The sequence below is a fragment of the Salminus brasiliensis genome, chromosome 3 (assembly GCF_030463535.1).
Source record: "Salminus brasiliensis chromosome 3, fSalBra1.hap2, whole genome shotgun sequence".
NCBI lineage: Eukaryota > Metazoa > Chordata > Actinopteri > Characiformes > Bryconidae > Salminus > Salminus brasiliensis.
In genome coordinates, this window is record NC_132880.1 from 4,908,312 (window position 1) to 4,922,064 (window position 13,753).

Genomic DNA, 13,753 nt, shown 5'->3' on the forward strand with positions numbered 1-13,753 from the left:
AAGAGACCAGCAGGACAGAAAAATGACACCAGCTGATCTCCAGCGAACCAGTAACATCTGTGTGTTTTTAACTTTCTATAATAGTTCCAGTCAAGATTTCCATCCCCCCATAAATCATTCTGTAACAAAACATACTCCTCAGTTTTGATACACTTCATGATTTATTTCGCACGTTATTCTTTCAGACACAAAGAAACATCTTTGCCAAAATGTGCACGATAAAAGAATGAGATATTTATTAAATATAATCTTAAAATTCTTCTTCTTTTTTTGTAAATCAGAGAGATCAGTGTGATGGAAAGTTGTCCACAGATGGCATTAAAGGGTTACAGAAGTCACTGGTTGGTGTAGGTTACAAACATGCAGTACCAGTCCACTCCTAAAGCAATGTCCATGCCATCCTTCTGCTGCATCAGAGTATGATCCCATTTCTCGTTCACATCCTTCGTTCTCTAAAGAATACCACACAAGCATGAAAATCATATGGGGTCACCAGCTCGAACAACCACAGATGGAGGAGATGTAATGACCTGGCTTTCCGATTTTCATTTCTAATTCCACGCTTTGAAATCAGTCATGTCTGGTTTAGCAACACTGAACCCTGCGGCGAGATCTAACAGGTGGGACGGTACTTAGAAACATAAGCCGGTTTCTTTTGCTTTTTTTTGTACATATCAGCGCTAAATAAACAAATTACTACATAGCCGCTGTCCCATCTAATCGAATCTACATAAACCAAGATCCAAGCCGACGACTGCAACATTTATTAGCTTGGGTTCTGTAACGACGATCCTAAATGCAGAATGCAGAGTCCATATCATTTCTAATCTTGCTATAGTAGATTGCGTACAACAGCTTGGCCACAGGGAACGTTACTCTGGAATGTCATCGGATTTTTGTTCAACGATTTGAGAGTTGAGAGGCTGGCATGTGATTTTTTTTTATGTTTGCGGTTTTAGCACTGAATATCACAGAGACCAGGTCCATATCTATCACAAGTTTCGTAAGTGGCTTTGTAAAATGTTTGTCCCAGTGCTTCCTTTTCTGTCTCAGCCCCTCGGTACTAAAGCCATTCTAAAGCTGCTCAAATGAACCAAAAACATTTTTCACTCAATCAGCAAACAATGCTTTGTTGGGCAAAGAGTCACTGTACATACACTCATTCCCACTTCCGAAAAAAATTAAACACATGCAGACCGATTTTTAGAAAAATATCAGACAAACAAAAAATAAAAAGATGGTATCGCCTACATTTTTTGATTCATACTGTATTTGAGTACTCGCTTAACGCTATAATATGAATGACTAGCTGAGCCTCAGCTTAGTTTCATAAGGAAACACTACATACATCTCAAAAGACCAAGACCGAGAGAGTTGGCAGAATTATGGAGAAGGGGGAGGAGGAGGAAGAGGAGGAGGAGGGCTTTCCCCCCCCAGGACCTTTTCTAGCCTTCTCTCCTTCATATAAAGGAGACTGGGGACAGAGGGGAATGCATGGAAGCAAAAGAACCTCACCATATTTCTGACTACCAGGACGTCTGACCAGCAGTCACCGAAATATCGTAAGTAGGCAGAATGTGAGGGGTTTAAAAAAAACAAAAAACAAAAAAAAAACAACAACCCTAAAACAGGAAAAAAAACCCAGGAACTGAGGGGGGGAGGGGGGGGATACAAGGGTCTGTCTGTAGTGTGTTGGACCTGGGTGGGGTGGGGTGGGGTGATGATTGAGTATGTCATAAGGTGAACCATCAGTCAAAAGAGATTAGCTGAGCCTCTGCACTGCCAGGAGGGGCCTGCTGGGGCGGCGGCTGCTGCTGTGGCTGCTGCTGCGGTGGTCCTCCAGGGGGCGCCATCTGTCCAGATACAAAGATTTTAGAAAGGTTAACAAACACAGTGTCAGAAGGCATGATTTAAATATGCCACATAGCATGGCATACTGTGACTGGACTGACCTGCTGGTACATGGGCTGCTGACCAGGCATGTACTGCTGTTGTGGAGGCATGTTGGGGTCCTGCCCTGGAAGTGCCGACATCATGTTCTAAAAGACAGAGAGACACAAGTTGACATTAAAACTCCAAGTTTAAGGGAATTTTGAGGCTACTAGGTACAAATGCATTGGACACCTAAATCAGAACAACTTTAAACAAAACAAACAATGTATTAATAGACATTATCATTGTGGTGGACTGAAGATCCACTCCACAGTCTGTTGAAGCATGATCATGTCAGGTACACGCAAAAACTTTCATTCCAAGTTCTGTTCTCTGAAGTCCTGTGTCCCTGTTTTTGATGGACACTAAAAACGACAACCTTGTTTATGTTAACAAAAAAAACACACCACAACACTGACCTGCATGTTATACGGCTGGTATCCCATGTATGCCATGCCATTGGTGGGGGCAGCCTGGGACATTGGGGGCATACTTTGGGCTTGAGACACCACATTCTGCAAAAGATAAAATAAAAAAAATGCTAAATGATCCACATTATAGCACTTCTTTACTAATCAAGACCTCGACTAGATAACTGGTCCAAACTAGTTTTAGGACCATGGCTTGTCATATCCAAGACTGGCACCTAGACAGTCTTGATCTGGGTCCTAGATCTAGAGCAGAACAGATGAATGCTGCCCAACGAGGCAAACATGCTTACCTGGTAGCCCTGTGTTGGGGTGGGTTGGTAGTTTGTATAGGCAGGATTGGTGGTAGGAGGGGCCTGACCAGGGGCAGGAGGTTGTCCACCAGTACCTGCAGTTTGGTACATGTAGGCGTTCACCATATTCGGATCTGTATGAAAGGGAATAATGTCTCTTTTTATAATCGTTCAAATTATAATAAATTATAATTTATCTGGGCTGAAATATTATATAAAAATCCAGCTTACCTGTAGCAGAAACAGGCATGGCCTGATAGGGCCCTGCGCCGGTCTGTCCAGGCTGGTTCATGTACACACCATGCATGGGAGAACCCTCTACTGAGCCAGCAGGGCTGAACGTGCCTGGATAACTGGGTGGACCAGCAGGTGGATAGACCACCCCTCCAGCCACATTAGGCGGCAATGACTGCATCTGCACAACAGTAAACATATTAAAACCATGATAAAAATGCACAAGTTAATGTTAACACAGGGATGAGCCCAAAACTTAGACACTACAGATGTACTTTACTGACCCCCAAGGAAACATCCAGGCTCTACAGAACAACAGGGGATCATTTGCATATAATAAACACATGCAATCACTACACATATTTGCATTCACTGGCAACAACTAACCTGGGCATAAGGCAGAGAAAAGGCAGGCATTTGAGCACGCATCTGAATGGTGTGCTTTTGTTGCTCCAGACGCAACTGCCGCTCTTTCTCCTGCTCCTGCAAACGCTGAATAGCCAGTTGCCTCTGCATCTCCAGGTACTCCTGCAAATCAGCCAGCAACCGCAGATAAACCTCTGCACTTTATTCACTCACAGACATCACCACTACCAAGTGCTCAAACCAAGAAGTGCGAACTATACCTGCTTCTTCTGCCTCATGATCTCCAGTTTCTGGGCCAGCTGGATCTGCCGCTGTCTTTCGGCCTCCTCGGCAGCCCGCCGAAGTTTCTCCCGGTGTTCATCCCGGAGAGCATTCAGGGCTGCCCGTGCATCCCGCACCTGCGCAAGTTTATCCTGCAGCCCCTCATAGTACACTACATGAAAGAGAGACAAGCAAACTTGCAATGACTTTCTAAACAGGAGCTGAAGTTTGAAGTATCTGTGCAAACACAAGAGACCTGACTATTCACATCAGATTCAGACAGAGTTCGGCATCATTTTCAGGTTCGAAGATCATGCTTAAGCTTTAAATAGCAAATAGTTTCACATTTATCTGCTCCAGGAGCGTCCTATTGGCAGTACTTCTCAACAGGAACTACGCAAGTTTTGTGTGTGCACACCTGCACATCTGTGTCTCTACGTACACATTCATTAGTGATTGCAAAAATATAGTCTGGATTCACCCACAACACACCCAGCCATTACTGTTGCCTCTACTGCGGCACAAAAAAAGTTGTCTCTGACTCACGTCTCTTCTCGTCAAGCTGGTTGAGGATGTCCAACAACTGCGGGTGCATGTTGTTGATGGACTGGAATAGAGAGAGCACGGCACTGTCGTTGGTGATGCTGCGCCCGCGCATGTGGTTGCTCTTCATACGGTTCAGGAAGGTAGTCACAGCGTTCTGCAGAGCTTTGAGGAACTGCTCATGGTTCTCCTCTGATTCTCCATTCTGGTACTGCTGCTGGGGAAACACACCAGAGCTTAAGTCAGGTTAAACTCTGAATACGATAAACAATTGTGCAGTCTAATTAAAAGTAAATAACTGCAGAGTTTATACTGGTTAATTTGTGAAGTGGTGATGTCAATGTTCTGTTTAATTGTCTTCTTTCAATAATTTGACAAAAATGAAGGTATCGAGCAGGATATATGGTATGGAATCGTTTACTTTTTAGAATAGGCCCATTATCACCAACCCTTGGATGAGCTGGGATGAGAAACTCCGGTTTTGGAGGGCCAGATTTCTACCCAATTTGGTGATTTTCCTGATCAGATCCACCTGATTATATTCAGCAGCTAATTGCCAGATTTAGTAGATGTGTCACAGTGGGGAAAGTAGGGCCATTCAGTTCCCTACCTCTACTTTGTCACACACTCAAATGTACCTCCACTATGTTGATGGGCTGGACTGGTGCGTGGCTTTCCACTGGCTGGCTGACTGGCAGGGGCTCAGCCAATGGCACTGGAGCTGGAGCGGATGGGGTGGGACTTTTGCGCACCTCTTCCTGCTTCTTCTCCCAATAAGTCCTGTTCAGGTAGCGGGCCAGCTGCAAAGAAAGAGGAGCGGTTAAGATGAAGTCACTTGAGCATGGTCGCTACAGGAGAAATACTGAATGAGGGGCCACGTTTTACCTCAGGATCAACATCTTCAGCAGAGGGAGCAGAGGAGTTCTATAGAGAAAGGAAGAGATCACATACTTTAATTACAAGCACTATAAATGTTCTGCTTGTCTTATGTACTTTGCCATGTAGTTCAAGATATAAATATGTGCCCAAAGTCTTACCACGGGAGAGGAGTAGAGGGTGCTGACAGGTGGGGCTGAGGAGGTCACTGGGGTGGGATCAGCTTTGGGATATACAGAGTAAGAATTCTTCTGCCTCTGTTTTTATAAAGAAAAAAAAAAAAGAATAAATGAATTTAACCATCAACCTCATTTCTAATCCATCAATAATTCCACAGTCACATTGTATGGTTTTAGATGGAAAGAACAAGAACGTGTGTGTGCATTTCTCTCACCATCCTCTCTTTCTCCTCAGCTTCACTCTGAGACAGAGCAATGGCCAGCTGCAGCTCCTCTTCTTCCTGCAGCGCTGCTTCGTCCCTCTTGGGGGGCATCTGGGGGGAAAAGAGGACACAGAGGAGATCAGCAGAGGCAGGACAGAACAGAAAAATACCACAAACTGACAAAGGGGGATTTGGCATGTTACCTTAATACAACAGTGTCAAAATCATGGTTGTTGCTACTCCAGGCTTGGCACACTGCTAACTGAACTTTGTAACTTTGGTGAATCGGGCAGCATTAATTAACACCCAGGAGTACAGACCAAGCAAACCAGCACTTACTTACTAATAATTGAGGGTATTACCTGAGACTGCTGGGCCAGAGGGCTCGTCAGGTACTCAGGGGGCAACTCTGCCTGCCCGCTGCTGCTGGTGGTGGTGGTGGTGGTGGTGGTGGTTTTCCCTTCGGCTTTCCTAGGAGGGGGAGAGAGGGAGGGGTGGCTGGTGAGGAGGAGGGATCAGGAAACACACAGAGACTGGTAAATCTCTGGAGGACAGCAGAAAGCTTTGAACACGTGAATCCTCAGGTACGGTACACACAATGACATGAAGTACAGTGCACAGATATAAATCAGAGTGTGATGAATCCAGTCATACTGCACTTTTTCTGAACTGCCTGGACTCATGATAAAGATCACGATAAGGTTTATGATTAACCAAGGAGTTCCAGTTTGAAAGAGTTTAGTCGAGCCAGGAAAAACACCAAGGGATGCAGGAAGACTGGATTTGCACAGCCCCGAAATGAATAAATGGAGGAAAACTTCACTAAAAGCAGAACAAGTTAAAGGACAGGGGGGAGAAACAGAAAAATAACATTTACTAGGGGTATCAAAAAGCATCAGAGCATTATGATGTGATCGGACAGTGGCAATTTGTGCAGAGATTTTGAAAAGTTATATTAATTTCAATTATATTATTTAAAAAATATCTAGTAACAACAAAATCTCAACCTATTTTGGGCACAAGCACTAGTGTAAATTGTTCTTCTGGTCACATTTGCATACTCTGTATTATCTGTTATAGCATGAAATCAGATCATATGCTGGCTACATTTTCTAAAAGAATTATATAACAGAAACAAATCACTGTGAGGTTAAGAGATTTACACCCCCAGGATCATCTGAAGAGAGATGCTTTCATCAATAGGCTTTTAAGGAGTCCTACAGTAGCATCCTGTGGTCAAAAAAAACAACCCACTACAGTAGAAGACGACAATACCAAGATTGTGTTCGAGAATATATTACGGTCCTCAACTTACTTGTTGAGCTGCTCAAAGCAGGGTTCACACACTCGCACTTCCTTTTCAATGCCAAACTTGGGAATAGTGGAGTACTTGGATGAGCACTTGCCACAGAAGATCTGTCCACATGCCCTGCAGTGATGCTGGGGCAGAGGAGGAAAGCATAGGTCAACATAGACTCATAAAACTATTAACTCACTGCATTAAGCTACTTTAAGTGACATTAATTAAGTATTTTCCCTGATTGTTATAGCAGAGTCATTTCACAGTAAAAGTGAGTGTGAATGCAATGTCTTTAATGTCATAAAAGCTTGGGGCGCCTACCTTTCGGGTCATCACTCCAAACTGAACTCTGCATCTGTGGCACTCCTCGGCATCCACCCAGTCAGGGGCCTAAAGAGAACGGACTGTATCATCGGCAAACACACAACACACGGCATACACAAAACACACCAAGGACTATTACTCACTCACCCTTTCTGCAGCAAACATGGCATCGCTCTCCTTAAATTCAGGGAAGACGTGACCTGATGGAGTGAGTTCAGACGAGTGAGTCAGTTAGAGTAGAAGGTTCTCATTTCAGTGTTTCGTTCTGTTCCAGTCAAAACAACTGTGTTGTAGCTTACCTTCCACCTTCATGATCTGGTAAGTGTCCTGGACCACTTTGTACTTGGGCTCGTTGCGGAAGGCATGAGCCCAGGCTTGGATCAGGTAAAGGATTTTGTTCCTCACATTTGGCTCCGTCTGCTTCTGAGTGGAAGTATAGCAATAATTACCTTAATGACATAAAATCACCATTTACTTTACAACTTCCTAACAGTATACAAAGTTCAGGAGGAGCGACAACTTTAGCAGTTAGAAAGCTGACAAGAAAAACAACTATTTTAAATCAAATCAAAAGCCTAGGGTTTAATTCCTGTAAATCCACAAAGCTAAGCATCTAAAGAACCTGCTGTTTCTCATTTTCAGACTTGCTGGAACTCCCCTGAACCGGGAGGACATGTGACGTGACGACACAACAGGGAAGTGCAGTGTGAGTCATCAGAGTATGACCCACTTGGAAAGACGCAGAGGATCACAGCCGGCAGGCCGAGAGCAATGAGCAATCTCAAAAAGATAACTGAGGAATGACCTTGCATATCCAAGTAAACAGCGAAGAAACAATTTGTACTGTTCAAGACACTCCACCTTGAGGAGATCCTTCAGCTCCTCCATAGTCTGCTTGCTAGCCACCTCATCATGAACCGTCTGGCCACAGTTCTTCACCACAGACTCAAGCACCTGTTGAAGGTTAAAAGTCTTACTTAGAACCAAGAACCACATTAGCACTGAATCAACTCTCAAACCAGCCGGCCAGGAACACAGCTAAATCAGTACAATCCTGAACCTTTGGTTTCATACCACGCACTCTTATTTTGGACATAAACAATATAACAGCCCTTACCTCAAGAGCATAGAGGGCCACATGTGGGTTTTTGTCATTAAGTTTCTTCTTGATGGCACCAATTGCGTACTTAGCCCTGTGGGTGGGAAAACATACAAAACAGAACTGATTTTAGCAACGTGAACCTACAGTCTTATGCATGACCTTAGGCACCCTTTTGTTATTAAGAAGAAGTAATCACAGCCTCTGTAGCTAATTACACATTGACGTAAATGACGTAACAATGTTGTGCATGTACATGTAGGTTTGCAAGAAAAATATTTATAAATGTTAAATTAGCTAAAGAGGCCATGTTCACTACCACTACCATGCCCAAACCTTTTGCCTAGCCAAAAAAAAAACGTGGTTACAGGAAACACCACTCTTTCTTACTGTGTGTCGCCTTGCCGAATGAGGTCACAAATCTGCAGAATAGATTCCCAGTCTGTCTCCAGCAGCAACTGACTGGTGGCTTTGTCTGCAAAGAAATAGGGGACACAAATTTCTTGATCAAAATTTCTTAATCTAAACAGGTCAATCAATAAAAATGGATTTTACTTAATAAGAACATGCATGGCCTTCTGAATAATCCATAATTCTTCCAAATAATTCCAGATATGCCACACTAAGACTCCAATACCATCCCTGCAGGCCTGACAATACTTATATGCAATCCATGATATTCCTCTAATCACAACATTTTTCACATTTCCAAAAAGTAAACAATTATAAACATAAAGGAAAGGATCTGCTCACTGTTACTTCTGGTTCAGGTCAATCAACATTTGCCAGATCTATACTGGAACTACATGAACTCTGCACACACTTCAGATAAACAGGACGTTCTGCTATACATATGGATCACAGTACCCACAAAAACAGCAATTACACACCTAGTGTCTTACCAAACTGCAGCCAGTGGTGTTTCATAATTATATCCCCAGTTTAGTCTATGCTTAGGCTTAATCTGCTCTGAGAAAATGACCAATAAAATAAGTTATTTGCTTAAAGTCTAGGCTTCTAGGCTTGTTACAGGAACTGACTGAACAAAAACTATTTTATATGCAGTGTGTGTGTGTGTGTTCCAGGAAGCGTTATCATTATCACAATGCAAATTCGCAAGGACAACACAGCTCTTCATGAAACCTGTGGCCCGTACATCTGAATCAGGAACTGAGGGCAAGAAGACCTTCAGTGGAACCACATAAAGGGTTCTGGAACATATAGGCAGAACAAAGTGAAGGTGCCAACATCTGAACAAGTATAATCATCTAAATAACAGGTTAACCTGGTAAACAGGAGCTACATTCATTAACCAATGAAGATTAGACCATCATTAACCCCTCTCATCTAATATCAACCCCTCGGTCACCTTCCTTGGTTATCTGATCCTCATATATATTCTCTGAACCCGCAAGATACTCGTGCAGTTGCTGTACACTGGACAGTCTTGGTGTGAATAGCCCTTTCCACTTAGTCTAAACGATGCTGGTTATCTGGAGACTGGTGACGATGCCTTATCAGGCGGAAAGTGTCCACCCTCATGTTGCCATGATTGGATGATTTGGTTGGCCTATACTTTCAGATATGCTGTGCCATTCAGGCGTACTTCAATGGGTATCTTAAAATATAACGGCTATAATATTAATACCTAATACCAAGGAGGCCATATGCTCCAACTGTCTGACCGTATACGCAGAATTAGGTGAGTGTAGTATTAAATAATGTAAATAATTAGGATTTTGGACATAAGTTATTTGAACCCATTAATGCTTGCTTTTCACACTAATCCAACACCCCACAGCACTGACCATGCCACAACATTCCTCCTGGGAAACAACAGGGTACATCTAGAACCTTAACGTGATCTACGAAAATATTCAGCTACAAAGCCAGTAAAAGCCTGAACTGTTGGCACACATAGCGGTTCAAAGTACAAAGCTGCTCAAATTTCTACGTCTCCAATAGCTGAGACAATGTCCCACGCAATCTCTAGCATTTGTAGAATTCAGGGGACAGTAGGACGATATCAAACAGGTGTACCTAATAAACAGCAGCTGTCATTTCACATCAACCAAGGCTTTTTCAAGCCATAGCTGGTTTGGGACTAAATGGCAAGTTAGAAAAGTAATATTTAGGGACGCACCGATCCGTTACAAGGATCAGCTATCGGTCCTGATACTAACAAAGTTAACTGGATCGGGTATCGGATAATTAGTCTGATCCAAAGGACCGATCCATTCACGGCATCCGTGATTCTCGCACTGCTGGTATTCTAGACTTCATAACCCAGGATCAGAGTAACCTACAGACATCATAGACGGACCCTAGCAATCACACACATTACACTCGACCGGTCATCCACTCTCAGCGAGTAGTCCAGCTCGTCCTCCGCATCAGGAAAACCAAGAAGGGAGGAGCTCCCAACTCCTCTTTAGTCTCACAGACTTAATAAAAGTCCTGAGCCCAGACAACACAGTGCCGGGGTCCAGAACAGTTATTAATTTTAGTGACCAATAAATTGGGTTCATTTTTATAGTTTATTTTACAAAATTACAAATGAATGATTAGGTCACTCCTAATTACTCAGGTCTCTCCCAGATGGTCAGGAATATGGTTTATTAATTCAACAACGGTATCGGGTATGGGCCGATACGCGAAGATCATGTATCGGTATCAGTATCAGAACAGAAATGGATGATGGATCGGTGCATCCCTAGTAATATTTAGCTAGACTATAGACTAACCGAGGGAATGACTTATTAAACCGAGGAAACGTTTAAAGCCTTTAAATATATATTTTTCTACCTTAATACTTTAGGGGCTCTGTACACTGATAACATTAGCCACGACTCAAACCCCTGAACTTATTAATTCTGGAACTTTTTGACATGTCAACATTACCGATCAATTCGGTTATTATTCATGATTATCCAGGTATTTAGCTAGCTAAAAAGACTGTGTTCCTGATACTAACAAAGTTAACTGGATCGGGTATCGGATAATTAGTCTGATCCAAAGGACCGATCCATTCACGGCATCCGTGATTCTCGCACTGCCGGTATTCTAGACTTCATAACCCAGGATCAGAGTAACCTACAGACATCATAGACGGACCCTAGCAATCACACACATTACACTCGACCGGTCATCCACTCTCAGCGAGTAGTCCAGCTCGTCCTCTGCATCAGGAAAACCAAGAAGGGAGGAGCTCCCAACTCCTCTTTAGTCTCACAGACTTAATAAAAGTCCTGAGCCCAGACAACACAGTGCCGGGATCCAGCACAGTTATTAATTTTAGTGACCAATAAATTGGGTTCATTTATATAGTTTATTTTACAAAATTACAAATGAATGATCAGGTCACTCCTAATTACTCAGGTCTCTCCCAGATGGTCAGGAATATGGTTTATTAATTCAACAACGGTATCGGGTATGGGCCGATACGCGAAGATCATGTATCGGTATCAGTATCAGAACAGAAATGGATGATGGATCGGTGCATCCCTAGTAATATTTAACTAGACTATAGACTAACCGAGGGAATGACTTATTAAACCGAGGAAACGTTTAAAGCCTTTAAATATATTTTTTTTTACCTTAATACTTTAGGGGCTCTGTACACTGATAACATTAGCCACGACTCAAACCCCTGAACTTATCTACTATTAATTCTGGCAGCTTTTTGACATGTCAACATTACAGATCAACTGGGTCATTATTCATGATTATCCAGGTATTTAGCTTAGCTAAAAAAGACTGTGGTGTATTTTAATTATTTAATTAAACATTTAATTAGACATTTAACTCTTCTGTAGCTTAAACTAACACAAAAATGGACAGTTGTTGATTCGTGGCTACAAATCAACCAACCGACCAACCGACCGACCGACCAGCCACCCGCTTCTCTCAGAGGAACAAACCCATACAGCTCTTTAATCGACTGAACCGCGGCTAAAGGGACTCAATTTCAGAGAAAAGTCAATATAATAAATAAAACAACACATTAACCCTTAATATTTCAGTCTTACTGTCCATTAACGTTAAAAGTATCAGCACAAATCTCGCGGTTTGTCTCGGGTGGCTAACTAGCTACAGCTAACGGTAGCTAGCTAGCTAGATAGCTCGTGCTAGCTGGCTCGCGTCTGTTGTTGTTGTTGTTGTTGTTGTTTACGTTAAATAAGCGACACTCGCCGCCACCCCGTTACTGTTCAACGACATAATCTATGTTAATAATAGGCAGATAGGTTAACGACGCTGACAGATAATGCGCTGGTTGTTACGGGTGTGTTATTACCAGCCTAGCTTGTCTTAGCTTAGCTTAGCTTAGCTTAGCTTAGCTTGCCGTGCAGGCTCCCTCAGAGAGCTCTGCATCGAAAACCGGATAAACACCAAACACTGCGCTCTCCAATGCACTCGACAGCGTTCATATAAAGCCAGCTTTAACATACCCAGCAGCCTTTCAAACGTGCCACCGCCTTTCCCCATGACTGAAAGCCTTTTTTCTGATGTGAGACTTGATGACTAAACACTGTCACCCAAACCCTTTCTCTGTGCTAGAGAGCTGATGGGTGCGCATCCGGGTGAGCAGCTGCAGCTGACCAGCGATAAAAGTCCAGCTCTGAAATGTTAGCTATGTTTCTGCTTATTATATTATTCATAATATAACATAATATAACATTATTATATCTGTCAAATATATATTATTATTATTATTACTATTTTTAATTGGCCATACCATGCTCTCATATGGTATACTGTATGTACAGTTTTTAAGTTAGCTAATGTTTAGATGATGATGATGATGATGGTGATTCTTCTTCTTCTTCTTCTTCTTATTATTATTATTAATTGGCCATACCATGCTCTCATATGGTATATGGTATACTGTACCTGTAATTTAGCTCTTTTTTAGATGATGATGATGATGATGATTATTATTATTATTATTATTGTTATTATTATTATTATTATTATTATTATTAATAATTGGCCATACCATGCTCTCATATGGTATATGGTATACTGTATGTACAGTTTTTAAGTTAGCTAATTTTTAGATGATGATGATGATGATGATGATGATTCTTCTTCTTCTTCTTATTATTATTATTATTTTTATTAATTGGACATACCATGCTCTCATATGGCATTTCCCATGCTCTTGATTAGACATCCTATATGGTATACTATTTGTACAGTTTAGGCATGCTGACAACCTGTAATTTAGCTTATTTTTAGATGATGATGATGATGATGATTATTATTATTATTATTGTTATTATTATTATTATTAATTGGACATACCATGCTCTCATATGGTATATGGTATACTGTTTGTACAGTTTTTAAGTTAGCTCTATTTTAGATGATGATGATGATGATGATGATTATTATTATTATTATTATTAATTGGACATATCACACTCTCATATGACATTTCCCATGCTCTTGATTAGACATCCCATATGGTATACTATTTGTACAGTTTAGGCATGCTGACAACCTGTAATTTAGCTCTTTTTTAGATGATGATGATGATGATGGTGGTTGGTGTGGCACAACAGATAAAACCACTGGCAGCTAATGAGCTATTACACCATGTGGGAGACCAGGGTTCGATTCCCAGTCTGGGTGACTATCCTGTGCTACACCAATAAGAGTCCCTGGGCAAGACTCCTAACACTACATTGGCCCACCTCTGTAATACGAGTCACC

The 13,753-nt window shown here is 42.0% G+C and overlaps 1 protein-coding gene across 5 annotated transcripts; it reads right to left on the reverse strand.

Moving 5' to 3' along the window:
• Window positions 1–142: 142 nt before the first annotated feature.
• Window positions 143–12,603, reverse strand: hgs (hepatocyte growth factor-regulated tyrosine kinase substrate). Of its 5 annotated transcripts, none has more exons than XM_072675233.1 (21): window positions 12,487–12,603; window positions 8,429–8,513; window positions 8,057–8,132; window positions 7,801–7,893; window positions 7,239–7,359; window positions 7,087–7,139; window positions 6,937–7,005; window positions 6,631–6,755; window positions 5,678–5,813; window positions 5,328–5,426; window positions 5,095–5,190; window positions 4,943–4,981; window positions 4,696–4,857; window positions 4,061–4,274; window positions 3,514–3,686; window positions 3,275–3,415; window positions 2,885–3,068; window positions 2,654–2,787; window positions 2,352–2,447; window positions 1,953–2,039; window positions 143–1,853 (listed from the first exon to the last, which is right to left on the reverse strand). In XM_072675233.1, exons 1-21 carry the CDS (start codon window positions 12,521–12,523, stop codon window positions 1,749–1,751), a joined length of 2,325 nt encoding a protein of 774 aa, XP_072531334.1. In that variant the 5' UTR covers window positions 12,524–12,603; the 3' UTR covers window positions 143–1,748. The 5 variants fall into 5 exon arrangements, with proteins under 5 accessions (XP_072531334.1, XP_072531337.1, XP_072531336.1 ...); XM_072675236.1 differs by having other exon boundaries at window positions 4,061–4,271; window positions 5,678–5,786; window positions 7,239–7,362; XM_072675235.1 differs by having other exon boundaries at window positions 5,678–5,786; window positions 7,239–7,362.
• Window positions 12,604–13,753: the final 1,150 nt, after the last annotated feature.

What these genes read in the sequence shown, in the direction of transcription:
- hgs (XM_072675232.1), bottom strand. Translation starts at nt 12,523, where the DNA reads ATGGGGAAAGGCGGTGGCACGTTTGAAAGGCTGCTGG. An exon ending in CCCTCTACTCCTCTCCCGTG is followed by an intron (nt 4,982 to 5,094) that starts GTAAGACTTTGG and finishes CTTTCTCTATAG; the next exon opens with AACTCCTCTGCTCCCTCTGC. An exon ending in ACCAGCCGTATAACATGCAG is followed by an intron (nt 2,040 to 2,351) that starts GTCAGTGTTGTG and finishes TCTGTCTTTTAG; the next exon opens with AACATGATGTCGGCACTTCC.